The sequence below is a fragment of the Rissa tridactyla genome, chromosome 4, assembly GCF_028500815.1.
Source record: "Rissa tridactyla isolate bRisTri1 chromosome 4, bRisTri1.patW.cur.20221130, whole genome shotgun sequence".
Lineage (NCBI taxonomy): Eukaryota > Metazoa > Chordata > Aves > Charadriiformes > Laridae > Rissa > Rissa tridactyla.
In genome coordinates, this window is record NC_071469.1 from 46,730,061 (window position 1) to 46,756,569 (window position 26,509).

The 26,509-nt window shown below is 48.1% G+C and overlaps 1 protein-coding gene across 4 annotated transcripts; it reads right to left on the minus strand.

Annotated features, from left to right (window-relative positions):
• On the minus strand, positions 1-26,481 carry ARHGAP1 (Rho GTPase activating protein 1). Of its 4 annotated transcripts, none has more exons than XM_054201718.1 (13): positions 26,397-26,481; positions 21,260-21,453; positions 20,369-20,461; positions 9,539-9,626; positions 9,163-9,294; positions 8,576-8,662; positions 7,853-7,951; positions 7,035-7,142; positions 5,749-5,825; positions 5,285-5,362; positions 4,602-4,730; positions 4,312-4,415; positions 1-3,729 (listed from the first exon to the last, which is right to left on the minus strand). In XM_054201718.1, exons 2-13 carry the CDS (start codon positions 21,396-21,398, stop codon positions 3,550-3,552), a joined length of 1,314 nt encoding a protein of 437 aa, XP_054057693.1. In that variant the 5' UTR covers positions 21,399-21,453; positions 26,397-26,481; the 3' UTR covers positions 1-3,549. The 4 variants fall into 4 exon arrangements, with proteins under 4 accessions (XP_054057693.1, XP_054057694.1, XP_054057695.1 ...); XM_054201719.1 differs by having other exon boundaries at positions 21,260-21,450; positions 26,397-26,472; XM_054201720.1 differs by having other exon boundaries at positions 21,260-21,443; positions 26,397-26,445.
• Between the last annotated feature and the right edge of the window lie 28 nt (positions 26,482-26,509).

Genomic DNA, 26,509 nt, shown 5'->3' on the forward strand with positions numbered 1-26,509 from the left:
TGGGATTACATTTTGATTTTTATTGAAATACAAAAAGTGCAAACTGTGAAATACAAGATTGGTGCAGATTAGAAGGAAATAAACAATGTGAACAGTGAAAACCTCAGCCCTGCACCTGATGAACATCAACAAAAAAGAAGGCAGGGAACACCAGCAACAAAAGCAAAGCCAAAAATTTTGCACAGGAGCCCCCATGCATAAAAGAGGAAACAGGGACCAAACTGGCCCTCAGCTCTCTCTCAAATTAGCAAACGTTGCCACAAGGCATCCAGATGGCCCCAGCCCCCCTGCACCACCCAAAAGCTCTGGTGTCGGCACACAGCTTGGGCCAGGGAGCTGGGAGTGAACACAGGCCATTAAGACAGCAGGAGGCTTAGCAGAGGGAAATGGTCTAGGTGCTAAGAAGCAGAGGGTTGAAGTGGAACAAGTACCCCCACAGGGAGAAACGGCTAATAGCTAACCTGAAAGATGAACCAGGAAAAAGACCCTTGGGCAACTCTATAGCAAGAAAACTGACAAAGACCAGCACCCTAATCAGATCCTGCCCCACACCTACACGTGGCAGAGAAACTGCCCTGCCTGTGTGAGGAGGCTACCAGGCGAGGGGGGGATTGAACCCCTTGGGCTTGGCAAACACAGGCTTTGGTGGCCACCCACCCAGCACCGGCTTCGGGCAGGCCCAGGCCCGTTCCTTGCTCAAGTCACAGGAGGGATATTTCAGTACAAGGCATTCAGGAGAGCAGACTGCAGAAGCAAAAGCAGCCCTGGTTACTGTGCCTGCTCCAGGGCCCCCGGCAGCTCCAGCATGAGGAGCAGCAGAGGAAAGGGGATATTTACACTGGGTCCCTTCCAGGATTTACGCACTTTCCCACCATTAGCAGTAGCAGCTTCCTGAACACCCTCCAAATCTGCTCCCTGCAGGCACTGAACTGGAGCAGGCTTTTATCCCTGCCTGCAGGGGATGCACCAGGCTCCATTTTTTCTAAAAAAGGACAATTTATTTCAAGAATTCACTTTAAAAAAGAAAGGAAAAAAAAGCACCCACCAAACTCCAGCTAGAACATGGACACTTGCAGCAATCCCTGCTCTCCTGCTGGAGAGGAGCTAAGCTTCCCCCAGCATTGCTCCTCTCACTACTGGGCAGGAGGAGCTGGAGCTGCGCATAGGGACAAGGCTACATGCCCCAGCACACAGGCACTTCCCGTTCCAAGTTGCCAACCTTGGGCTTGTTTGTCCCAGGAGAAGTTAGCTGGGTTTACCTTTCCTGTAGGGGGATGTAAGCAAGGCCAGTGTCAGCTGCAGATATAGTCAGAGCACCAAGTCTCCCCCTGTACTGAGAACTACACTGAGCTGAGTGTCTGAAGGGACAGAGAGGCTGCACTGGGCTCCCTCAGCCTCCAGGCTGCTCCCAGGCTGCCCAGAAACCTTGCCTCTTAAACACTGGGGCAAGTACACCTCTCTCCACACTGTCCATCCCAGATTACTCCTCCACAGCACATCAGCCCTGCCAACTTCCTCTAGCAGAGATCACAGGCGAATTAGGATCTCTCTTCCTCCAAAACACGTATTTGGTTACTGCTGAAACAGTTCATATCCTGGCCAAACAGGGAAGACTCCTACTCTTGGAAGAGGGAGACTAAGCAGCCTTTAGCCTCCACAGGGTCAAGTCCCTCAGTATCTAGAAGGGATCAGACACAGCCCTCTCCTAGAACATCTCTTGCTCCAGCCTTAGTAATCCTCGGTTTCTTGCTCACTGTTCCCACCCATGTGTTGATGTCCCTCCTCCGAGCCAGCTGGATGGACCTGCACTGCCCCCAGAGCTGCCTACGTTCACACCCATCCCCACTCCAGAACTTAGCAAAAAGGAATTTCCATAATGCCTGCAGCAGATGTCACTTATTTTGATTACAACTGGGGCACCGACCTTTCATCAGTGTTTAAAGACAGGCTAAAATATTATGAGAAAGCAAATTCTATTTAGCATCCAGTAGCTTTTTAAAAATTAGTTCTACTTGGTCCACAAGATTTGTCCCTGTGGCCAGATGCAGCAGGGAGGACTGGCCCAGGCACGCAGGGCACAAGATAGAAAGATATAACATACCAGTGAAGGCTAGAAGCTCCCTACTAAGACCACGCCGGGCCCAGGCTAAGTTAGCTCAGGTAACAGGAATGCTGCAGCCCAAACCCAACAGCGATGCCCTAACGATACTGCAGCTGCTTTGGGAAGGTGACAGGCCCACCCCGCTCTGAGCCCGCCCTGCGGACAACCCCATCTCTCCAGCTGTGCCCAGGGCATACAGGATGCATCTGACCAGGCTTCCACGTAGGATGGAAGGGAAGGCATGAACCGAGGAGGAGACGGGGCAAAGGCCCTTGGCATGGAATAGCTGTTCCCTCACAGCTTTGGCACATAAGTGCTCAGCACCTGGGCAGAAATTCATAGTTCAGGCCTGCTGCACTCCAGGGTGAGGGTTAGCCCCAGTCCCTAGACCTTCCCGTGCTCTCTGTTACACTGTGCTGGGGAAAGTTCTGCTCAAAAAGACAACTAGCCAAGGCGGTCTGGGCCAGTCAGCCCAGATACACGTGCCTGATGGAGGAGAAGAGGCCTTGTGCTCCTGCCACAGGAAAAAGGCAGTGTTTCTCATAGTGTCCAGCAGTTCAGTGCCACCAGAGCACTTGCTCCCTGCCATTCACACTCACCAGCTGCCAAAGGGCCCCAGCCAGCCCCTCTGCACAGCCAGATCTGGCATGGGCCTTCCAGCCAGGCTGGAAATGCTGCTGGAGGGACAAACACACCTGAGCTGGGTAACTATGGGAGGCATCTCACCCACTACACCCCAGCAAACACTGAATAGTATCTGGAGGGGTTTGGGCTAAATTCAGCTTCCTTATATTGGAGTCTGACAGGTAATACAGCCCACGTGCTGTGAGCCTGTCCTTCACTTGCCTGTCAAAAGCATGGGGTCTAGAGCGGTGTTTGCAAGTGCAGGACATGCTGCTACCTGAAGCACAAGGGCTGCCTGGCTCCCTTCCCTGCTTCAGGTGCCTCTGGGGAAAGTGCTGAGAGACGGCACTCGCAGCAAGAACATCTCTGCCACAAAAAACCCAGCAAGCCTGCCCTAGCCCAGACAGCCCAGCTGAGGCAAGGGGGGGTGAGCTGGGGCTATTGGGAGCTTAAACAAAAAAGATCTTTGCCAAGGAAGGGACCAGGAGGCAGAAAAACTGCATGTGAGGGAAGGAGGAAAGGAAGGCGGGTCATCTGATAGGGCAGCAGACTGGTGATGAGCCCCGGAGGAGCTGCACAGACTGGCAGGTGGGTTAGGACTCCACTCTCAGCAGCTGGGAGACCAGCTCCCTGCCCCATGCAGAGCAGCAGGTCTCCGGCTTGTTTACTTACACACTTTCTCCACCATCTCCACAGCCCACAGCTCATCACCCAGAGGATCAATGGTCCCTTTGCACTGGAGACAGCTTGGTCACAGCTCCAAGACAAGGTGGGAAAGAAGGTGGGAAGGTGGGCACAGTGTGCTGGTGTGGCCTGGCCTGGATTCAGGCCTCCACGTTCTCAAAGAGCTCCTTCTGGTGGTCCAGCAGGAACTTGGTAAAGGTGTTGATGGGGTTGATGGCTTTCAGGGTGATGGCTACATCTTTGGCCCACAGCAGATTTGGGCCAAACACAACTGCCAGGTTGGTGTTTGTCATCTTGTTTCTGTCACTGTGAGCAGAGACCTATGTGGGAAGGAAAGAGACCGTTGTGAATCCTACAGAACAACACAGTAGCTGCCCTGTACCCTCCCCAAAGCTATTGCTGACAGACTCCCAAAGGCAAATGGGAGGAGAGAAGCTGAAGGCCCAATGCCAGAAGATGTCTGGGGAAAACACATGTGAAATCCAGCATTCAGGAGGTGCGGCTTAACCACCGGGCCGTATCATAACAATATGTTCAAGAGCACTGCCAGCCAGTAGAGTCCGGATCACCACTCAAAACAAAATGATCTTCCTTCTTGCTAGAATAGCCTTGCAGTGGCTTCCCTGGCAGCAGAAGGTTCTGTAGGGCAGACCTGAGACCCCTCTTCTAGTCTCATCTTCTACTCAGATATTTTGCAGTTGTACCTCCACCCTTGGGAGGTTTCAGCCCCCCTGATACAGACCACATGGGCTTAATGCCCACCTGCACCTCTCAAGTAAAGAATGGCAATTTTCTAGCTTGAGACCCATTTCCTCTCAAAGGAAAAGAGGGAGCAGGCAGTCAAAAAGCTGATGCAACGCAGTTGAACTGGAATACGACTGCCCACCTTTGGAACAGCTCACCTGCACCAGAAAGGCTGTCAGTAAATGGAGCACTTGGTAGTTTTCTTCTGGCAGAGTCTGGAGTGTTTTGCGAACAACATCCACACGATTTACCTCCTCCACATCTAAAAATCAATAGAAACAGGACAAGCAGGTCCAAGAGGAATCCTCAGCACCCACCCTGATGAAAGCTATGTTTGCTGTCACAGGCTATCCCATGCAGGACTGCCCCCCGTCCCACCCCCCCAAAGATATCTTTGCCTTTGGTCAGTGCAACACTCAGGGAGTAGCACACTCTTGTTATGACTCACTCTGGAAGTTGACAACATGGCTGTAGAGGCCAAAAGTGAGGAGGGGCTCAGGTAGCTCCCTCAAGAAGGTCTTGAGAATCACAGCAGGGAGGTGGACGTCTTCATACTGCTGGAAATCTACAGGCACACCTGAGAAAGTAGAGCAGAAGCTCAGTGCTCACTGTCCAAAGCAGGACCTCCTCCAGACAAAGAATGGGATGTGGTGGTCAGAGCCCAGAACGAGGGAGGCAGTCTTTTAAAGGAGAACACAGAGAGGGTAGTGAAGCACCACATCTTCTAGCAGAGTGGAAAAATGTGTCCCAAAAGCATATGCTAAGCACTGCTGAATCCAGCAATACATCTTTACAAGTCATCAAATGAAACAGATGACCAAGTTTCTTCCTGGTCATCTTCAGTCCCTTCAGTATAACCAGACTAAGACGGTATATCCCAGCCCAAGAAACAGGGAAATTTTCAAGAAGGAAAAGGGCAGCAAGGGGAATGTGGGTGGGAAGGAATATGTTTTCCACACAGCAGAAGTATCACATGCTTCTCCCTTGCAACTCAGATCATACCCTGATGGGCCCTCACCTAGAGGCCTATCGGAGAAGGAGAGGAGCCATGATGGACTAGTTCCAACACAGTTCCAGTTGGACAGCAGTATTTAGGGAATGAGAGGGGCTCTGCTGAGTTTGGGCACTTACCCATGTTGTATTTTTGCTGGACCTCCCTGACAACCTGTGTATTTGCCGATCTCCGGAAAATCCCCTCTGTAGTAAGAGCTGGGAAGTGAGGGCAGATGGAGAAGAAAGATCAGTCTCTAAACGTTTGTCTTAACAATCAAAAATGCATGCTGTGAGGCATTCAGATAGATGTCAACAAGTCCCTTTTTTTGAGTATGGCAATTCTTTCTGCTTCCACTACCAGGCAAAGGACACAAGGGCATTTTGCTACTCTTACACATGTGGGAGTATGATGACTGGAAGAAAGAGGTCTCCTAAGCCCTTCACAATCTCCCTTGAAGGCTAACTCACCTAGTTCAGGCCTTTACAGCTTATTCTAGACTGATGTTCTTCTTTATCTTACCACACTCTGGATGGGAACTTGGTTGGAGGAGAGGCCACTGACATGGAATTAAGAGGGGCTGCAGCTTTCCCTGAACACTTACCGTGCTCCTGCAAATGAGCAATGGTGTCTCTGACCACCAGAGGAACAGGAGACTGATCGGGGCTCTTCTCCCTGAGACTGTTGGAAGAGACAAAAGGTTACAAATGACTGGTTCTCCCTGCCCTGCGTGCAGCCCCTGAGTCTTGAAGTTGCCCACACAAGCTCTACCACATAGGATCTCGCTACCCCAGTCCCTGATTCAGCCGTTATTCCAGCCTTCTCTCCTCTTCACCCATCGTGCTACATCATTCACTGGAGTAAGTATGAGCTCATTACTACACCACAGGAACGTTTCTCTATCTTCTGTAAAAACCCTAGCCTGTAGATGCCAGGGCAAAGGGGTTCCCAGATGGCAAGGCTGGTAGTTATGAATCAGCTGAAAAGGGTTAAGCTTCCTTTTTCCTTCCCCACAGGAGCAAGGGCAGAAAGAAGCTGACATATGAGAGAAATATATGTGGGATAAGTTTACCCACCCCACTGCCGTAATGGAAGACAAATCAACCTGATGGCTGTCAGGGAAGAGCTAGCGATGCCAAGGTGTTCACTGCCACCCTCACGTTCGATTGTCTATACCGCTTGATAGCATGGAGCTGTTCACCCCTCTCAGGCTACCAAGAAGCTCAGGCACACAGCACTACAGGGGTTACGTTTGGAAATGTTGTGTTGAAGCTGGGGAATGTGTTCCCAGATTGCTTCAGAGGATCTGTCTGGCTGCACAGTACCAGCTCCTCCTCATTCCTCGTGGAGGCAAAAATCACACTCAAAGTTAAAAATACCTTCAACACTTAGCCGACAGCACTAGCCCTTGCCAGTGTCTGTGTTTGCCTGTGTCACCGTGCAGGAATGAAGGATGGGAATCCATACAAGGGTGAACAGAAGTGCTTTTAAAATAGAATTTATGATATGGAAAAACTAAAAAAACCCCACAGATCTGCAGCTCTGCTTAATCAAAATAGCATAGCCTGAAAGACACCTCCATCAGCCTCCTACAGACTTCCTTTGCCTAAAGGAAGTTTCTAGTGGCATAAAGCCGTCCCCATACTTTGCTCCTCCCTTAGTGACCCTTAGCTGCAGAAATCTAGCCGAGGAATCAAGAGTGTAGAACTGAACTGACTCAGCCAGGATGTGGACATGAGCACAGAGTTCATCAGAAGAATGATTAAAGCTTTGTAGGAAGTCTGAGCTGCAAGAAATTTTACAGCCACTTTTGCTGCTGTTCAGTTATAAGTACAGTGACCTCATATCAAGCAAGTCAGGGCAAAAGCAACACGATCCAGAGATACTCACTGCTGGAGCGAGACTCCAAACTGCTGGTTTGGCAGCGGTGGGCGTGGGGGTGTTGGCTTCTGGGGCACCTGTGAAGGTTTCTGCAGGGATCTCAGATATTCATCGTATCTGTGGCAAAACACAGACTGGTAAAAAGCCACTTCACTTCCCAGAAAGAGCATGAACCCAGCACTGCACATGACCCACTGCACACCCACTGGTAACAGCTCCAGCCTAGCATGGTTGATTCCACCTATGCAAAAACAGGACAGGCAACTCTGGAGCACAGGGGAAACATAACAAACATCTGGTTGCCAGGAAAAAAGCAGAGAGAAAGGAGCTGGAGTGGCTGAGGATGACTGACAGTGTGGTCAGGAGGCCAGAACAGCACTGCTTGTGATGAGACAGTTGCACATGTGTGTGAGGGACCAGGAATCAATCTGGTAGGACCGAGATTGTGGCAACTTTGGGAAGCCCCAAAGACAAGCTGAACTGTGCAGAGTGAGCAAAGCAGGTGCCCAGGCGCAGCAGATGCTCACCACGAGCTCCAGGTCAGTGTTAAGGTCAGGAGCTCACAGAAAGCCGCTGAGGGGTGAATGGGAGAGGCAGGACTGATGCTCCACTGGAGGAGGATTTTTAACTCAAGGACAGAACTGGACACCGGGACCAAGGACACACAGGAAGGAGCATGGAGAGTAACAGTAGTCTTCAAGGCAATTTGTCACCACTCCCTCAAAACCACCGCCTGAGTGGAATAATCTCTCCCTCCTCTTGCCATTCTCCAGAAAAGTCCCCTCTCACAGAGCCCTAAGCAAATGGGAGACAGGCAGCATTCTCACTTCAGCACTTGGCTTGGGATCCCCAGCTGTTCCAGCTTCACGTACTCCTCCAGCTCACTAAGGAAGTTCACATAAAAAATCTTTCGTCCAAACTTAAAGCTGAAAAACAAGAGAAAAGTAGGTATGTGAGGCATCAGGAAATCCAGTATCAGAACGGACTTTTCACAGGTAAAGAGAGCAGGGGTTTGCAAGAGACATCAATGAGGCAAAGGGGCAGGTATGGCTGAGCAGCAGAGATGTCGCCCACATAGCTCTCCAACTCCATATATTTTACCAGAAGATCCCAAGACTTTCCAAGTCATATTAGAAGCCCTAGCAGCAGCAGGGTCCCTACAACACTGGATTTCTCCTCCCTAAGGAGGCTGGAGAGAGGTTTTTTTTCAATTTTACAGAGTTAGGATTTCAGCATCAACACAATGAATTAAATATAATTTGGACTGATGCTCTCACTTCCTTTTTCATTATTAGCAGAGCCTGCTACACTTTACTTCTACTTGGCTGGATAGAAAGGAAGCAGCACAGAGCTGCAAACTCTGTAGGTTCCCAAAGCAGTACTTCTTGTGTCTTGAGTATTTCTGAGCTCAGAGATAGGAAGAGATACCGTAGGGTGAGAGACTGCAGGGCAGGCTCAGCAGCCTGAGCTCATCTAGTGCCCCACTGAGAATGCCCCATTATTCCCCGGCAGCGTGAGGATGTGGGTGAGCCTCCTATAGCGCTTCCTACCTGATCAGAGGCTTGAAAAGAATCAGCAGGGTCTTGATGAACATGGTCGGGTGCACAATATACAAGGCTTTGATGTTCTTCTTGTACCTGCCAAGAGAAGCTTAAGTAAGGATGAGCTGCACTTTAAGCAGAGGAACTAAACTTTCCACAAGATTAGGGCACCCCGGGTGCTCCATTCCTTTTGCACTGAGCCTCACCACTCCCCAGCACCCACGGCTTCTGCTCTCCCATGCTTCGTAGCTGTGTCAGGCCACTCAGCAGCTTAAGGGCATGCTTCACTGTATTCCAAGATTCACCAAGAAGCAGTGAGCGGCTTCACCAGGAAGCAACAATTATACCATGGGGCTGGCACACTTGCGCTGGGTCCTGGCTTTACTGCTTGCCTGTTGGCCTAAAGGACGCAACTGCAGAAGGAGCTGTTTATCCCATTATTCAGCCTGCATTAAACAACAACCCACTTCCATACGCAGCAGAAATAAGTGATAGTAAATTATGATCACCAAGCTACATGGGGGGCCTGGGGAAGATAATCTATGTTAGGCTACAGAACAGGATGTTATATCCTTGCTTGCTGCAGCCTTACTCACTTGCGATCAAATTCCCTGTAGGCATCCCGCAGCCAGCTCAGGGATGGCTTGTTCTCACTGGTCAGGCCATGGTGCAGGTACACCAGTGTGTAATCACTCTCCACATACTGGTCCAGTGTGAATTTCAGGTACCTGAGAAGAGAGAACTGCTGAATTTACTTCATGCTCTGCCACAGAGAGGCTCTTCCTCCCTTTGGGCCTCATTTTTGTGTGCCACAATAGAGGACTGGCACCCCCAGCAACGGAGGCAAGCACTTTGGGAAGACAAATCCAGCTAAAGAAGCTACTGCAGACAGACCTGGCCCCCAGGAATCTAGCCCCTGGGAATTATGTCATGCTTAAGAAGTTAACAGGAGCCTCCTGAGACACTACTCACCCCAGCAGTTTCACGTGATCAAGTTGATGACTTGGGGGCATCCGGCAGGCACTGAACAAAATTACTTTTCTTCCGTATTTGTCATCACCTGCAGATGAAACGACAGAGATTACAGGGTGTTTAAGGACTACGTTATGGTCTTGGCAGCAGAGAATGGGAAACCACCATAACAAGGCAGAAGTCTGGATTGCCACAGCTGCCGGCAAAGCTAAAACTGATTTTCAGCAGTTACCACGGGCCTAGTATGGAAGCAGAAACCTGAACACCAAGGGCCTGGCAAGTCAACAATGCGAATGGAAAACAAAGTCCATGCTCCAGCCCTAAAGAAGAAGGATAGGAAGCCAGGATGCCTCAGGGCACGTAGGGATGGAGGCGTCAAGTAGAGAGTAGAGTGCTCAGAGCATTAATCCTGCAACGTTGCCCATGGGCACTGCTCCTCATGCATGTGTACCCAGGGAGGCACCAGGAAAACTGCCCCTCACAGGCACAACAACCACTCCTTCTCTCCTGCACACAGTCCCAGACCAACTGCTTGTGGTCTGGTGCATTTGCTTCTGCTTCACCTTGCACACAGAACAAAGCCCTGGAAACCAATAAATTCCTAGAAACAGCGCAGTCCCAGTCACATCGCAGAGATAAGAAGCAAGCATCATCGTAAGCCTCTTCTACAGATGGACCAAGTAGGGATGCTGGATTCTCCAGGGAGATTGCCGAACAAGCTGTTCACTGCTTCCTAGATTTTTCCATCCACAGTGATATTTTTTCAACCTGAGCTGGAAGGAGCTGCAAAGTGCGTCACAACAAAGCATTCTATGTAAAAACCCAGCAGAAAACAGTCCCCATCACACTGGAACCAAATAACCCAGAAAGCACCCTCATCTTGGGGAGGACATTCCCAGCCACCACTTGAGGCTTCAGAGACAACAAGCCAAGTTTTCCCCAGAGCAAGCCTTCATACATCAGTGGACTTCTGCCAGCAGAGATCTCAGCCCCATGAACAAAACCCGAGCAGATGGGCACGAACAGGCTTAGCAGATAAGTTAGGGGAACGACGAGATTTAGATAAGAACCAGGTCACAAATCTTTTGGACACATGGAGTTTGAGGGAAAGTCTCGTTCTCTCGTAGACACAACACCCAATCCATTTCCATAAGGATGACCTGCTTTTTAGCACCAGTGGAGATGAAATGGTTCCTTTAGTGTGAAGGGTTAAAGTCTTCCCATCTTTCTTGACACTCACCCTGCTCCAAGTGCTATGTTTTCCTGACAAGCAAAAGGAGCATGGAGCAGTGGAAGGTGCTATTGAGGTTATACACAACATCACCTTCCTTTCCTCCCTATGGCACAAGCATCCCAAACAGCCCACAGCACAGAAAAGCAGCAAGGATCACCACTTATGTGGGACACCCCTGCAGTACACCATTCCCCTTAAAAGATATCCTTTTCCCCACACTGATTTACAGTATTCAGAGCATGCAGCCATTTTCTCATCTTTCCATGGGTACACTTGCCATGCAGCAACTGAGATCTCAAACTGAACCCCAGCGCAGCAAACCTGCGGTTTCTGGGAACGCTGCCTGTTAGTAACAGATGACCACTTGGTGCTGCAAACAGCAGCCAGAGAACTCACATACACCAGCCATGACATTAAGATGCTACTAACTCTCTTTTACCCCCATCCTGGCCAGAAGAACAGATTCTCTTGCTACTTGTTCACTTATATTTTTCCCTCACAAGTCTCATTTTCAAGTCACTCACCAGACAACACGAGACAGAATTTACTGATGCACACAAGCCAGGACCTCTACAAAAGCTAGGGACACTGAGGCAGCGCTAGGTACAGACTAGGAAAGGGGTGGCATAGGCCATCACATTGACATACACATGCGGAGGTAAGGGGCAATTAGGGAGGATGCATGACCCAGAATGCAGGACTAGGAGAGAGTGATGCAAGGCTTATCTGGAACAACCAGATACAGTCACAGCCAGGCCACAAGACCAACATCACATTGCATATCCCACGGTAGCCCACTCTCTGCCTAGCCCAGAGTTTCTCGGTACCTTGCTATGAGCTTTAGGGTTGGGTCTAATGCACGTAACCTGTCTATAAAACAAAGGTGCAGGCTACAAAGTCCTGGGCAGGGAATATGGCATATTGTGACTCTTCTCAGTGGTCTTGAGCCACTCATATGTCTCCATCTGGAAAACAAAAGATCCTGCCTGCACAGAGCAGCAAGAAGATGGCAGCATCTGAGAATCTGTTGAGTTTTGTAGTGATGAAAGAAAATGGTCAGAAAGACTACAGATCTTTGCAGATCACAGCTCTGCGCTAAAGCCAGAAGAGGTGCTATCTTCAGTTAACTGAGAGGCTGCATTTCACACCAGAGTGGATGATCTGAGGGCCAGAAGCAGATTGCAAGCTTGATCAAGGCAGGCTTTGGTTGTGAAGGACTGCAATACAGCACCACGTTCATGTGATGCTGCATGTGGCCACACACTCAGTTCAGGCTCCTGGGCACTGATTTACAGACCTGATAAGTCACAAGTCAGGAACCACATAGCTTAAACACCTTCTTCTGGAATCACATGAAAGCCTATGGCAGGGCCTATGCAAAATCTAGAATCTTGTTCTTTATATAGCCTTGGCGAAAAGGTCTGGGATCGCTGGTAAAGAAAAAACAGACAATCCACGGTTCTACCGAAAGGGAGACGGCATGTTTCCCCTGGACAATTTCCAGGGCCAAGTACACCAAAAGATAATCTATAGTCCCTTGGATGAATGAAAAAGGAGTGGCCCATTTTGCCTTCCAAATGAGAATGAATTTATGCATGAGACCTACACAGGAGCCAGCACGCCCATTACTGAGTTCTGGGTTTCGCTCCAGTTTCATCACACTGAGCTTAGCCTGTCAACAACACTTTCAAAATAACCAACCATGAATCCTGTTTCCACCCGACATAAATCAGATCAGTCTGGTTCCTCCAGACATGACAAAATTCAGCTCCTAAGCATCAAAGCTGAACGATCAGTTATTCCAACTTACAAACAAGAATGTAAAGCCCATTCCATGCATTCTTGACTCTCGGAGGAAACTGCCTCCAGGTGGCCCCTCAGACCAAACAGATTCTTATCACGTTTGATCTTTCCCAGATGCTTCATCCCTTGTACTGTTTGCTCTCCTGTTTGCAATATTAATCTTATGTATCTAGGTTTTCACCCCTAAAGTTTCCACTGAACACAACTATAGACCATGAAGTAATCACTCAGCTTCTCAGGCTGTCTCCTACCTCTCCCCGATGAGGAATGCTCAATAGCTAACAGCAAACCAACAAAGAAGCAATTATACCCTGTCAGTACTCACAGAGCACCCCAACAATGTGCATACCTTTGTGAGTAAGTTCATACATTAAAAATATTTTCAATCTACACTGGAATTAAGCTACCTCCCTATAGGATGAAATTTAGATATTATTTTTTTAACAACAAAGAACAAGACAGTAGCCAATATGCAAAGCCTATCCAGTCAAGACCGCTGCTCATCTAAAGAGATATTGACTTGCAGCACTAATGGACACGGTAATTCTCCTGAACATTTTTACGGTGCTTTTAAGGCCCAAACTCCATTTTTCCTCTCATCTGAAGAGCAGCATTTCTAACGCACTTCTGAGACAAGGGGCAAGGAACATCACTGCTGTGGTTTTGAGCCATCAGTGCAGGACCAGACTTCTAAAAGGGCTGAAGTTTAAATACTGAGGCTAATGTTTCAGATTGCAACCTGCAGCAATGCAAATGTATCAGAGCAGAAATTCCTATCACGGGAGCAATACTGTCCTGAGACAGAACTCTGTATTAAATGAATCTATAAAGCCAACATGGAAAATACATAGCTTGCAAATGCTGTTATGTATTTCTAGGTGTTTCTCCTGAAATATATCACTTGGCCTTTATGCCATGATTGGAGGCTATCATATTACTCATCTGGCAGCAAAACTGCAGTCCAGGGACCCTGCTCATTCCTGCCTTCACCAGGTACCCTCAGCTGAGGGCCCAAATTCAAATGGGAATATTCTGGTATTTTGATAATGAGAGAATGCAGACGGATAAAACTTGCCACCAAAAGCTAGTGATATTGGTGAAACAGCAAAGTTAACAGAATTCAGGGACAAGGTGAGGACACCGCTACATAATTCCAGAACATTACTATGCAAGTTTCACAAAGCTTAGGACGTTTATCAGAGACAATGTCAGTAAAAAACTTCTCCAATGTAATTTCAGGTTCCTGCCAAGCATATGACACGGCTGGGCAGTGTCTAAGTATAGCTGGTAGATTTCGGTTGTCTGTTGAACTTTAAAGTGCATTTAGACCCTCAGGAAAAGAAAGTAAGGAATTCAAAGTAGAAGTATTTTAATACATGACATCTTCCACCTAGATATTCCCAATATCCAAACAGTGCCAGAATCATACAGTCTTACCAAATGACTACAGCCTTAACTGATACAAAAAAATACTAGAGGGTCAGATTAAAGCATGCAAAATGGGAGGATGCCTGAGAGGATGAAAAATGGGGGAGAAGAGCCCACGTAATGAGGTAGTGAGGATCAGCATTTCTACAGATTCTGCAAAGGTCTTGGACTGCTGTTCAGAAACAGCGGAAAGAATTTCACACCAGAAGAGGGTTTCATCTACATCGAGACGCAGGAAAGCACTGACAGCCAAATTCTTTAGTCCTGGGACTGAAGTTCAAAGAGGATTAACAAATGCTCAGCAAGGACAGAGCAGCCTAGCACAGCTTCAGGCTAGAATGAGGAACAAGTTACCAAAATACAACATCTCTGCAGCCAAATGGAGAAGAAATAGATAACAGTTGCTTTCAGCTGGAGAATCCAGTTTAAGCGCCAGCTGCTTAGCACATAAGCACAGCAGCAGATCATATGAAGGAACAGGAAACAATCCTAGGATGAACTTCCAAAGCACACATGACAACGAGGTAAATCCGAGTTCAAACTGAACTGGTCCAAGCAAGGCCACCACCATGACAGAAGAGGAACAGGATGTATTTACACTGAGACCCAAGAGCCCCCAGAAGTGCCCAAGGTAAAGCCCACACGCCAAATTTGGCTCAGATGATTCTTCTGTGCCTGAAGCAGAGGTGCAGCCCTTGGACCATGGTTTTGTGCAGCCTTTGGACTCCTGAAAAGTTGCCAGTGCAGCCTAAGGCTGAGCAAAGTTTGGGCTCCCCTGAGACAGTCCAGCTACAGGCCACAGTCATGCTAAAGGAATACCATGATCTACAGTACCAAATGTTAGTGCCACAAAAAAATCTACCTACCTGGTTGGGCCCCATCAAGTGCACCCTGGTCTGGAGGAACAGAAACAAAGTTATAGCAAGCCAAGCTTCACACCTTTTCCCAGAAAGTAATAGTGAGTATGAAGTCTCAGAGTCTCGCCAGATTGCCACTGGCACACATTTAGTTGCTTGCATTTAGTCTTGCAGCAGTCAAGCTCCTTCTATTTCATCTTTCCCCAATGCTCCTCTCCAAAACAACCTTAGCTAACAATTAGAAGCAGTTACAGCAACCCATGATTCACAAATCTCTTTCTCGAGTTCGCAACTAAAGCCGTATAACCACAGTCAAATTTCTGGCCCTTACTGTTACACTTCCCCTACCATCAAAATGGCAACTGCCGTACTACCATTTTTAAAAGGGTTAAATGCAATTAATTCTGAACATCAAGGTCCTTTGAACAACTTCAGAAGTGTATAGAGAATGGCATCATACCATATGAATAACACATCCAACAGACTGTTTTGCAAGAAGCTAAATTTCATTAATAAGCTGAAGATGGGCACAATTTAGATCAACACACACAGCGCTTTTTTTTTTTTAAAAAGAAAGTTTAGTAGATTCTGAACAAAAAAAATAAACTGACAATTAGAAAAAAAAGAAAAAGTTTCTCTGGGCAGGGAGGGGTCTACAAAGGCATTTATTGCCACACCCAGCCCCTTTCCATCACTCTTACAGCTATGTACTCAACAGACTCACATGGGCATATCAAGACAGGAGCCTGAGCAGAGCAGGGCTCTAGAAAGAAACTCTCCATTCCCTTGGTCTCTCTTAGAAATTTAGAACTGCTTAGAAATTCTCCATTCCCTTGATCTCATGTGTCAAAACATAGTGTGCAAGCTGGGCTTGCTCTAGATGAGCCCAATTCTACAGAAGCAACTTTGCATTCCATATCATGCAAATACTCTTCAACCAAAAAAAAAAAAAAAAAAGTCAGAAACTACATCCAAAAGCAGCAGAAATGCAGGCACCCTGTATTAATGAAACTAATAATAAAGTACCACACTGGAAGGAAAAACGGACCCTTGTTATCAGAGGCCTTTGCTGAGCCCTAATGGGTGGCTAATGCTACCAAAGACACTGCAGCATACTTTCCACACAAGTTTTGTCTGCAACTTCTACCTTTGCCTGCTTAGTGAAATGGCAGCTACTGGTGCTCCAAGACTGATTTTACCTCCCCACGTCAATCACAAACAGCAACTGCAAATCATCAGCACTAGTTACAGCTTTGGCACCTGCAGCCAACAGCCAGCCACAACGCTTTTCAGGGAGGTTTGGTGCCAGATTCACCACTGAAAAAAAGATTCACTGTTGAAGCTGGAGTTTCAATTTAGTAACACGCAAGAAGGTACATCCATCCCCAGCTCTCCACCTTGCTTTGCCACTTCAATCTCAGGTCTTACACACGCTAGCATCACGCCTTCTCTGTGAGGGCAGCCCTGCAGACTGCCAATTAATGGTGTGAGGCAGCAGATTTCCCACAAAAACCAGCAGAAACATGCTCCGAGCTTCAGCAAAGCTTTTAAGTCACTGGGCAGGGACTACATAGCTGAACTAAACAGTGATGGGCACTCTCCTGACAACTGCTACACCAACTTCTAGCCTCCACAGCAGCAGAAAATTCATATGCCAATCATGGGTTAAGTTCCAGTTTTCTTTTCCCAAAAGGAAGAACGCCAGCTATTGTATAAAATGTGAATGCTGATGCATCTCATAGCTACAGGTTTTCATATTGACCACAAAGGCAAGACCAGTATTTCAGACTGGGCAGAAGAAGGAGGAACACATTGCCAGAGAGCTGTCAAGAGTCCTGCTCTTCCCAAACAGTCCCAGGTTTCCAGTACGAGCTGCCATCCCCAGAGACCTCCTTTGGACTGTTAACTATCTGCCATATTCTTGCAGTTCAGCCTCTGCTGAAATTCAAGGCCAAGATTATGTCACTCTAGTCTGCCTCAACCCCAAAGGAGATGGAAGCAGCACCTTTGCCATATAAGAATTAGCAGGAAGATACAAAAACACTTAAACATAACAGAAATTTGGGATAGTTCCTCAACAGCTTTCAAACAAATGCCTGTGTTTCCTCCAAATGCTACATGACATGAGAAGGAAAAAAAAAAGCACACTTTGCAGAAGTGGTTTGAGCAGTGAAATCTAGGTGCCTCTGCTCCAACTTCTACCCACGCGTAAAGACAAATTTCTCTGCCACAATGCTCACAGAAAGAGGAACTCAGAGTCAAGAAGAGCACAACCACGCAGAGACCTCTCCAGAGCCTGCGTGAAACATTCCAGAAACACACACCTCAAGGCAGCTCTGAAAGGACAGGCAGAGTATCATCTCTTTACTTCAGAAAAGCATTGAATCCCAGAACCAAAAGACGGTTTCCCAGAACTAAAATATTCTGATTGATAACAATGCCATAGTAGTCCCTCAGAACTGTGGTCTGGATGTCTTTTGCCCCCATCTTCCTGAGACACACCATCGCTAGGATCAGTGATGACATGCCTGCTCCTTCCAGTGGACAGAAAGCAGTGCCCCATGGACAGCCTCTTCCAGGAAGATCCCAGTCCCCAGTAAAAGACAGGAGCATAGGGCAAAAAGGACAGTCTCTGTGAAACTGCTGCACTATTTTTAAGTGACAATCAAAACCAAACCCATTATTTTTCTAACAAATTCTGCAAAAGATTTTTCAACATTTGTTCCCTCTTTAGGTCAGATAGCTAGGATATTCAAATCCAGCATGTCTTGAACTGAATCAGAAATTAAGGTCAGCTAGAACATGAACACTGTAACTTTTTGTCATCAAAACTGGGCATTTAATAAGTTATTAACACTGTGCACCCATCCTGCAAGAAGCAATTACTTTTCTGACCACACAGGATAACCCTAGGATCACGGAGTTCAGCCCAAGGATGGGAACTAGCCTTCTGCTTTTGCCTCAGAAGAACATCATCATCCCAGAACGTATTTCAGGGAAGGCCAGAACAGAGTTAGCCATACGCTTTCTGCTCTGAAGTGCAGAACAGGGAAGGACACGGAAGAGAAAGCTCATAAATCAGCAGAATGGATAAAACTACCCTTGATCTGCTGCTGCTTGCTAATATTTACAAGAGAACAAGGGTGGAGCTGTTTTGTTTCAGGCTCAGCACAGGAGCATTTGTTGCACCTGAAAGTGCTGACAAGCACAACTTGTCAGTAGAGCCAGATCCGAATAGTTCCATTTCAATCCTCCAGTGAGATTTTGATTCTCCAGGCTACTTCTAATAGGATTTTTCCAGATTTTCCCAGATTGTTTGCCTCCAACAACAGCCCAGAGAACATTACCCTGTCTGATTCTCTAAACAGTTACTGTTATTAATTATTGACCAAGAAAACTGAACAAACAGCTTCTCCCCAGAGCCCAGATTACAATTTAGGCTCCTTTGATCAACTTCATAAATCTTGCTTCTAGGAGATGAGACATCAGCGAGTCTCAAAACTACGTGGCATCAAATCCACTATCCAGAGCTCTGTTACTAGCTCTTACGATGCCACGAAAGGCATCACACCACCTTCTGGGGGCGGGGGGCCATCACAGGCTTTTCAGATAAACCAGCTCTTGGTGAAAAGTGGCCAGAAGTCGCCAACGACAGAAGCTTCTCTGAGCTGCTTCTGCACCATGCAGAGACACGACAGGGACAGAGAGCTCACTAGAAATACAGATTTAAACGACGACGGGGAAGAGATCTCTTTCAGAATGCAGGCACACCTCCCAGTCAGTCATCATACCGCCCCAAAATCCTTTCAGGAAGTCAGATAATTCTTCATTTGCTATCCTAGACAACGTGTGAAATGGCTGCTTTCCAACAGCCACTGAGACACACCTCCATTGGAATGATACTCCATTCTGAGAGCTTGGGGAAAAAAAAAAAAATGTTGTTACCTCGGAACAGAAATCCCGCAGAAAGCCTGGTGCTTACGTCAGAAGGCAGCACAAAAAGTATATCCTCGGTTTGGGCTGACATTCCAGTCTTATCAATGTCTCCCATCTAAACTCTCTGCTAAGCGCTTTGTCTGAAGCTTTGTCTGAAGTGAACAACAGTATCACTTAACTCATCAACTCCCAGAGACCAGAAAACACCAACTACCTCCACGATTCAAATTCTGAATACTCTAGGTAATATCACTGAAATGGTGGAGTCCACACATCTGTCCCTTCCCAGTTTCAGCAAAAGGGAGACCAGGGAGCAGACCCCCATCAACCTCACTCCTGAAACTCCAGCCCCAAAGAAAAGGTTAGTAATACATTTGCAAATGAAAACACTTGTGGCAAATCTACAAGACATAATGGCCCAAATGCTAAACACCAGACCTGTCAACCTGAGCAGCCAGAGGAACAGAGGAGACAAAGGACGACTACTTTTGAGTTTTCCATTACCATTTTGTTCCCCCAAAAAATGCAACATGAGAGGTTATGACAAAGAAAGCTCATGCTAGAAGACAGCCCAGAAAATAATGATGTCAGGACAACTCTTACCAAGGTAAGTGCCTGAGAATCTTCCCTCTGTGGTCAAACCCTGCTGCAGAACAACCCTTAATTAGGAGGACTCCACCTTGTGCCTCTGCTTCGCTGCAAATTCACACGTGGGGCAGGGACCAAGGTACAAAGAAATGGCAAAAGGAGGGGTAGGAGGTGGCTATAGATAATCAAGGAGGAATCATGAATCAAATCACAACAGGTTGAAGAGGTGCTTTTTTGTTTTTTTAAACCAGAAATGCAAGACAAACTGGGATTACCCTTCCCTCAGACTTATCACAGCAAACTAAAAACTAAAAAACTTTTTCTAAGTTTTAGTTTTAGCAAACTAAAAACTAAAAACTTTTTCTTATGGAGGTCCCAGCAGTAAATTGCCAAGGGTTAGTATAATTAAAATAATATGGATAAGACAACCACACAGAGAAAATCCAAATGCTTGTGACCCTGAATGATCAGGTCTTTCCTTGCAGTGGGACATGGGGCTTATTCCCCCTATTTCAGATTTCTGTAAATGCTGTTTCTGGACAGGATGGTGAGCTCTGGCCATTCAGGTATAATAAATAGAGAGCTGCCAGACCTATTGTGGATTACTCAGTCAGCTGAAGACCTTGCAGCTGTACTGCAGAACAAGGTAACTTCTGTGGCATTATCATGCAAAAACCACATCTTGTGCTCAGGATATAGTCAAGGGCCACATCTGAAACAATTCAGCAAAAGCAACCACGTCCCGCTAATAATATAAGAGCAAAGAAGGTAAGAGCAAAGCAGGAATGCAAGTCTAACCGAGGTCAATGGAAAATTACACATATTGCAAACATTCAAGAAGTTTGGTGCTCCTTCTGTTTACGATGACAGCTGTCGCTGCCACTTGGGCCTGGCATACAGCAGATGCCCCCACAACCCCATTAGAAAGACCCTTCCTCAGCCCAGCTGCAAAGACATCAAAGGAGAAAACAGAAAGACCACTACCTGCTACTTCCACAATGTGGTGCCTGGCGATATCATAGTAGGGATCATCCCACTGCAGGTGAGTGATGGGCTCAGGGGAGCCTTTGGAGTCCTCTGCACAAAACACAAGGAACAGGCAATTAGAAGAAGGAATCTGAAGCACCTTAGTAAGGAGTAAAATAGAGATAGAGAGATGAGAAAACATGGTTCTTTAACATGGGAGGGACTAATGTATGCATCTGTCCACCTCAGAAACCCACCTTTGAAATTCTGAGTGGGCAAAAGCAGCAATGACTTCAGAAGAGACCTATCAATCCTATGAGGTCCATACATGTCCCTCAGACTGTATACCTACTCAAAAATGACTGTTCAAATGTGTCACAAACATTGACAAAGACCAAAACCAAGTGCCAAGGGCACCATCATGGCTTTTTAGAGCAGGAGATCTTAAAATCATCCCTTGACAGATGGCCATCCTATATGCCCTGGGGCTAATTTCCCTAACCTCTTTGGGCAGCAGTCCCATAGCACAGGATTTCAGAGCAACAACTCGGATCTCCAGCCCACCTCCCACATGGAAGTACAAGACCCTTCCACTCAGGAAGGCCAAACTATCCTTCAGGAGACCATAATTGAGGACACTCAAGGACTTACAGCACGTCTGTACTATCAGCACCAAAGTGCAGCCAGCCACAGGATGAGAAGAGTCTATTTACATCAACTGGCTCTCAGCTTTTTAGTGCTGTTAAAGGGCAGGGCTAATTCACTTGGGTGTGGCACAAGATTTAATGTGTCTATAAAGCTTTCAAATGGAGTCGGGGCTCTCTGTATATGTAGATATGACCACAATACTGCAGAACAAACCATTTCTTTTTGGCCAAACCCCAGACCCTGAACAACCAGGATACTTACCTGTTTTGGGAAAAGCAGGGGCTTCGTCTGCTGGCCAACTCTTATCATCTATGGAGGCCAGTTTGAGCTGGCTGAGGGACTGGTTGGTATCATCCAAGTTCAGGTCATCCTGAAGCTCCGAGAGTGGGTCTGTAGCCATGGCCCCCAAATAGCGCAGTTTATTTTTCAGCGTCTAGAATGAGGACTGGAGACTGCTAGGTGAGACACAGAGATCACAAGTTTACCTCCCCATCGAGACTCTTCCTCTTCTCACTGATTTTCCCCAAATCCTCCCTTATCTTCACTTATCCAGAGATCACACTTCCCCTCCCCCTTAACACAGGCGGGAGCTCCTCCTCCTCCAAGCCCGGAGCACTGACATATGTCAGATTCTTTCCTGCCAAATGCTATCAAAAGGCCATGAGGAACCTGTACCAGCTCTCTCGGTGAGTCACTGCTTGACCACAGCTCTGCCCAGAGTATTTTCTCTCCCGAAACAGGAGCAGCAGCAAAACGCTGAGGAAGGCGACAGGCTACACTAGACCCTGCCTGACACACTCATGGTACCAGCTCTGAGCTCCCCCTCCCTCCCCAAGGGCTGGCACCAAGCCCAGCTGTTTCCACAGTCAGCCCAGTGCTGGAAGCTTTCCCAGGAATCGCCCCCCTTCTCCCTGTAAGGGAGGGACAGAGCTCTCAACAGCACCGAAGTGGGTGCTTCAGTGTGCTGGGATCTGAACACAGAAATGAACAAACAGCTTCTTAAAACAGGATTTCGTAGGCTGAGCTAGTAAGACAGGGAGAACAATACCCACATAACCCTCATCTCTTTTCAGCATCATCCAGAAAATCCCTTCTCCTACAAGATAGCAAGGAATCATATCTTTAATTTAAAGCCATATTGCTAGGATGAATATTTTTCACGAAGCATGCCATAATCCTGAGGAGACCAAGGAATTAAGAGGGTCCAAGCAACAGACAGCTCAGTGTGTTTGCTGTTGCTTGCAAGTATTTCTCGCTCTCACCTGGAGCAGAAGATATGTCACACCCAGGACTAAGCTAGCACAGCATACAGTACCTCCTCAGGGTACCAGTTCTCAGGGACAACCCCTAGGAAACAGCTGTTAGCCTCTAAAGTCAGCATCCTGGAAATAAGCAAGGAAACACTCGAAAGGACAAGTACATAGATCTGGATTGCTCAAACAGACCACACGGAGAGCAAATTCAGCGGCCAACAGGCAGCACGCCAACAGGAACTGTAGCAAAACAAAATGACACCTTGGATCAGCAACACTCTCTGTAACCCTGTTTCTCAGACAGGCTTGTGCTTGTTTTGTATTATGAGGAGAGCAAAGGGTTCAAAGACGATCTGAGGAGGCGCAATGCCTTTGTGTGGAAAGATTATATGATTACATTCACAGAGTGAAGCTATTTCCTTTAGCAGAATGGAGGGGGGCAACGATGTTTTCCATCTCCCATCCCTAGAGCTTGCATGTGTATATTTATCCAGAGAAGATGATGAAACAGCTACTCAGATGTGAGAGTAGCAAACTCTCACACAAGAGAACAAAAACTGTGAGCGGTTGAGCATCAGAAGGCGTCACATCCATGGTCAGGGCAACACTTGCGACCAAGCTTGGGGATGCATTTTGAGAGTACAGCAAATTGGATATTCAGTGTTTTGTCCTCTCCCTCTGGATCACTCCATGCTTACTACTTCCTGTCCTCCCTCATCTGTTACTAGTTTACAACCAGTTTTCACCTCTCTGGGGCTCCCAAAGGGCTGGGAGCTGTTGCTAAGCAAATGAAATTAGATTCCCAAAATATGAGAGCAAGACATATAAGGGCAGTGGATCACCAAGACAGCATGGCAAACACATGGGATCTGACCACTGCAGCCAAGCAGAGACCCAAGCAAAATTTTCCCTGCCGTCCGGTGAGGACTGCACGATCTGCTAGAGCTCCTCTGATACCAAAGTGACGCGGAGCAAGAAATCAGGTTCCCTTGTACTGTGAGCTCATGGTGGAACCATGCAGCAGCGGAGCCAAGGGACAGGCGAGGACTCCCCACCCCTTGCAGCTTATCCGATTTCTATGGTAATGCCAGGCACCACCTCCTATGACTCAGTGTGCTTAAAGCATTCCCCACTGCAGCCTAGCAGCCCCACAACCCAGCACCCCATGCTGAGGAAGCATCCGCGGCCTCACAGGGCAGCCCCTGAGCATTCCCAGCTCCCAGGGACTTCCTTGCGCTGGTGGGGACAGAGGACCTACGTTCAACTGCTGCCATCCACTGAGATGCCTTTCCTGTGACATTCTTGGGGATGCCCAGTAGCAACAGTGTCCCCAAAGCGAGGTCCTGAAGCACTCAGGGACCAAATCTTCCCACAAGGCAGTGATGGTACTGCCATAGGGCCAGCAAGACACCAAGCATCCTCACTTGTCCCTACACAGATTGCGTCTTGGCTTCACAGTCAACCCGCAGTGCTTGATTAGAGGCAGCAGAGCTGGTTATTAGACAGCACTGGGGGATTTCCCCTTAGGCAGAAAATTAATCCTAGTGTGGCACCATGTGGAAGAAGGAAGTTGTTAGTAGGTTCCTTACAGTTCCACGCTGGAAAAAGAGCCCAGTGGATAGTGCTCTTGCCAAAACCTTCCTTACCCCTTGGAACGGGAGACCAGACTCCCCAGATACCTCCATGTGCTTTTCACAGCCAGGCAGGCAGCTCCATCCCTTGCCTCTAAGTGAGTGCTCCATGGCAGAAATGACCTCTTAGATTTCAGGTCCTTCTTGTGAACCAGACTGTAGCTCACGGAGAGCCCCAGAAGGCTTTTGCAGAATTTTCCCCAGCCCTTTCCCAACAGTACAAAAGATAAAAGAACAGGGTCTCACATCAGGTGACCCTGGAACAGTTTAGAGAAATATAATCCTCTAAATGCCTGAGAACTAGCAGGCACTGGGAAAGAGAGAGCTGGAGTTAGAATGTAACAAACTAACAAACAAACTACTTGCAGATTTTAGTATAAGGGTGTACATTTTACTTCCTGATACTGCAGCTGCATGAGATTTTTCTGTGTGCTCAAAACTGACCCATAAGCAGCACCTGTCACTGAACAGACAGTCCATCCTGTATTGGTATAAGGGTGAAATCGTCAAAAAACAGCATTTCACCAGAGTTAACACGATTTCAGAACCCTACTTGTTTTAGACAAATGTCACAAGAGGCAAGTGATACACTCTGTATGGCCAATCATAGGGTAAGAAAAATGACGTACCTAAATTTAAAAAGTAAAAAGCCTAGTCAAACATTTAAAAACTAAAGAATCACAACTGACATCAGAAGCATTTACTTACTGCCAGGCTTTAAAGAGCCAACTGTTTTCACTTTTCAAAGCATTTCACATTTCAAAGCACCACCTACACTGGTGCAGAACACTTGAACACCGGAACACTTGCTGTCTAATAAAAATTTACTTTCTTGATAACAGAGAAATGTGCTGTAGAACAGCACATTCTGCTGAGGGGAAGAAACCTCAGCCCTTTAAAATACAATTTTCACACAAATTCTGAACTGGAGACTCTTTATGCAAGATGCCACCAGAATTTACCTAGTGAAGACAGGTCACTTGTATCTATGAACTCTTGGTAGCTGCTGTTTACACAGACTATTTTTTTCTGCAGTTCCAGTTTCACTACTTTTCCATCGTTTATTTCTAAGCTGCACCTACCTGGCAGTTTCCTTTTCCTGTTTTTCTGCCAGATGTACTATTAATTCAGAAGTAAACCTACATATCAAAATAGGTCCGTGCATGTATTACCACGCTCTGGACCTGTACTTACACACAATAAAGAATTACAAAAGCCAAGTGGCCTCTTCTTCCCAGACCGATTAACAAGCAATGCGCAGACCCAAAGGAATCCCAGTTCTGGGGTGATTGTGTTATTTTTCTAACTCTGCTGCCATCTCTGCCTCCTCCCAGTTTCGTTTTGTTTGCACAAGTGGCTGCTTTTCTGTACACATTAAGCAAGTCCCTGCACTTTGCCACAGTGTTAATATCAAGTACATTGCAAAAAAAGAAAAAAAAAAAAAGGAAGCGGTTACTCAGCAGCAGACCTTCAAAGCCCTCACTGAGCTCCAGGACTGAGACTCGGTGAGAGCATCACTACCCCGGTACTACCCTGAAAAAGTCCAAGGGTCAAGAGCCAGACCGGCTTTGTCTGGCTCACCGTGATCAACTAATTCGGGACAGACACACTACTGCTCGGGGAAACTCTTTGGTCCTTCATTATTGTAACAGCTTTTTAAATAAGCAGCCTTCCTTCCCCAGTCATCTCAAACCCTTTGCTGAAGGCCACCTCCGTGCCCGCTGGAAATCCACCCCAGCTCACAATCATCAGCCTCCTCTTAGTGGTTCCCGGGGGGGTCTGAGAGCAAAGCGCGGAGCTGCGCTTCCCCTCCCGGAGCTGCGGCACGCACCACACAGGCTGCGGCCGGTGCCGTGCTGGGTCCGCCCGGCACAGACGGAGCTTGTGGCGAAACTACAGGGGCTGCACTTCTCCTCCTCTTCTTCCTCCTCCTCCTCCCCACGCCTGATTCTCGCCCATTCCCTAAGACTGAGCTCCTGTGACAACCCGGAGCCAACTTCCAGATTCAAATAAGAGGTTCAAAGACTAAAAGAAAACACCCGAGTCCCCACAGTACACGCCACCTGCATAACGGAGGGACATCTCACAGCCCCCCCGCTGTCAGGGGAAGGCGAGTTACCCCGCACCCCACCGCTCCCGCACCGCCTCCTGCAGCCGCGGGGGACGGGCCGGGCCGGCAGCGAGGGCTGCACCCCGATCAGCCCCGCCGTGCCCCGGCCCCAGCGCCCAGCTACACCGACAACGCCGGAGAAGCCACTAAACCTCCCCGGCCTCCGAGCCGGGACCGCAATACCCGCCGGTGCCCGGGCTCCTCCCGCCGGGCGCTCCCCGGGCTCGGCAACACCCGGGCAGGGGGGGGTCGGGGGTCCGGGCCCAGCCCCGGCCCGCTCAGCCTCGGCCCCGCCGCCGAGCCCCTTACCCCGGCACCCCCGCGGCCCGCCCCGGGCCCCGCTGCCGCACCAAGGGCCCGGGTGCGCTCCCCGAGCACCACGCTCCGCCCGCCACCGCCGGTACCTGCCGCTACCGCCGCCGGCCGCCACCCGGCCCGGCCCGCCCCGCCTGTCAACCCCCCGCCGGCATCCGCCGCCCGCCGGAAGCGCGGCCCGTCACCGGGGTAACGCCGCCCC

Excerpts from the sequence above, each read along its gene's own strand:
- ARHGAP1 (XM_054201718.1), bottom strand. The coding sequence starts at position 21,398 with ATGGCTACAGACCCACTCTCGGAGCTTCAGGATGACCTGAACTTGGAT. Across the intron at positions 4,731-5,284 it reads CCAGCAAAAATACAACATGG|GTGTGCCTGTAGATTTCCAG; the intron begins GTAAGTGCCCAA and ends CTACTTTCTCAG. Across the intron at positions 3,730-4,311 it reads TGACAGCCTTTCTGGTGCAG|GTCTCTGCTCACAGTGACAG; the intron begins GTGAGCTGTTCC and ends CTTCCCACATAG.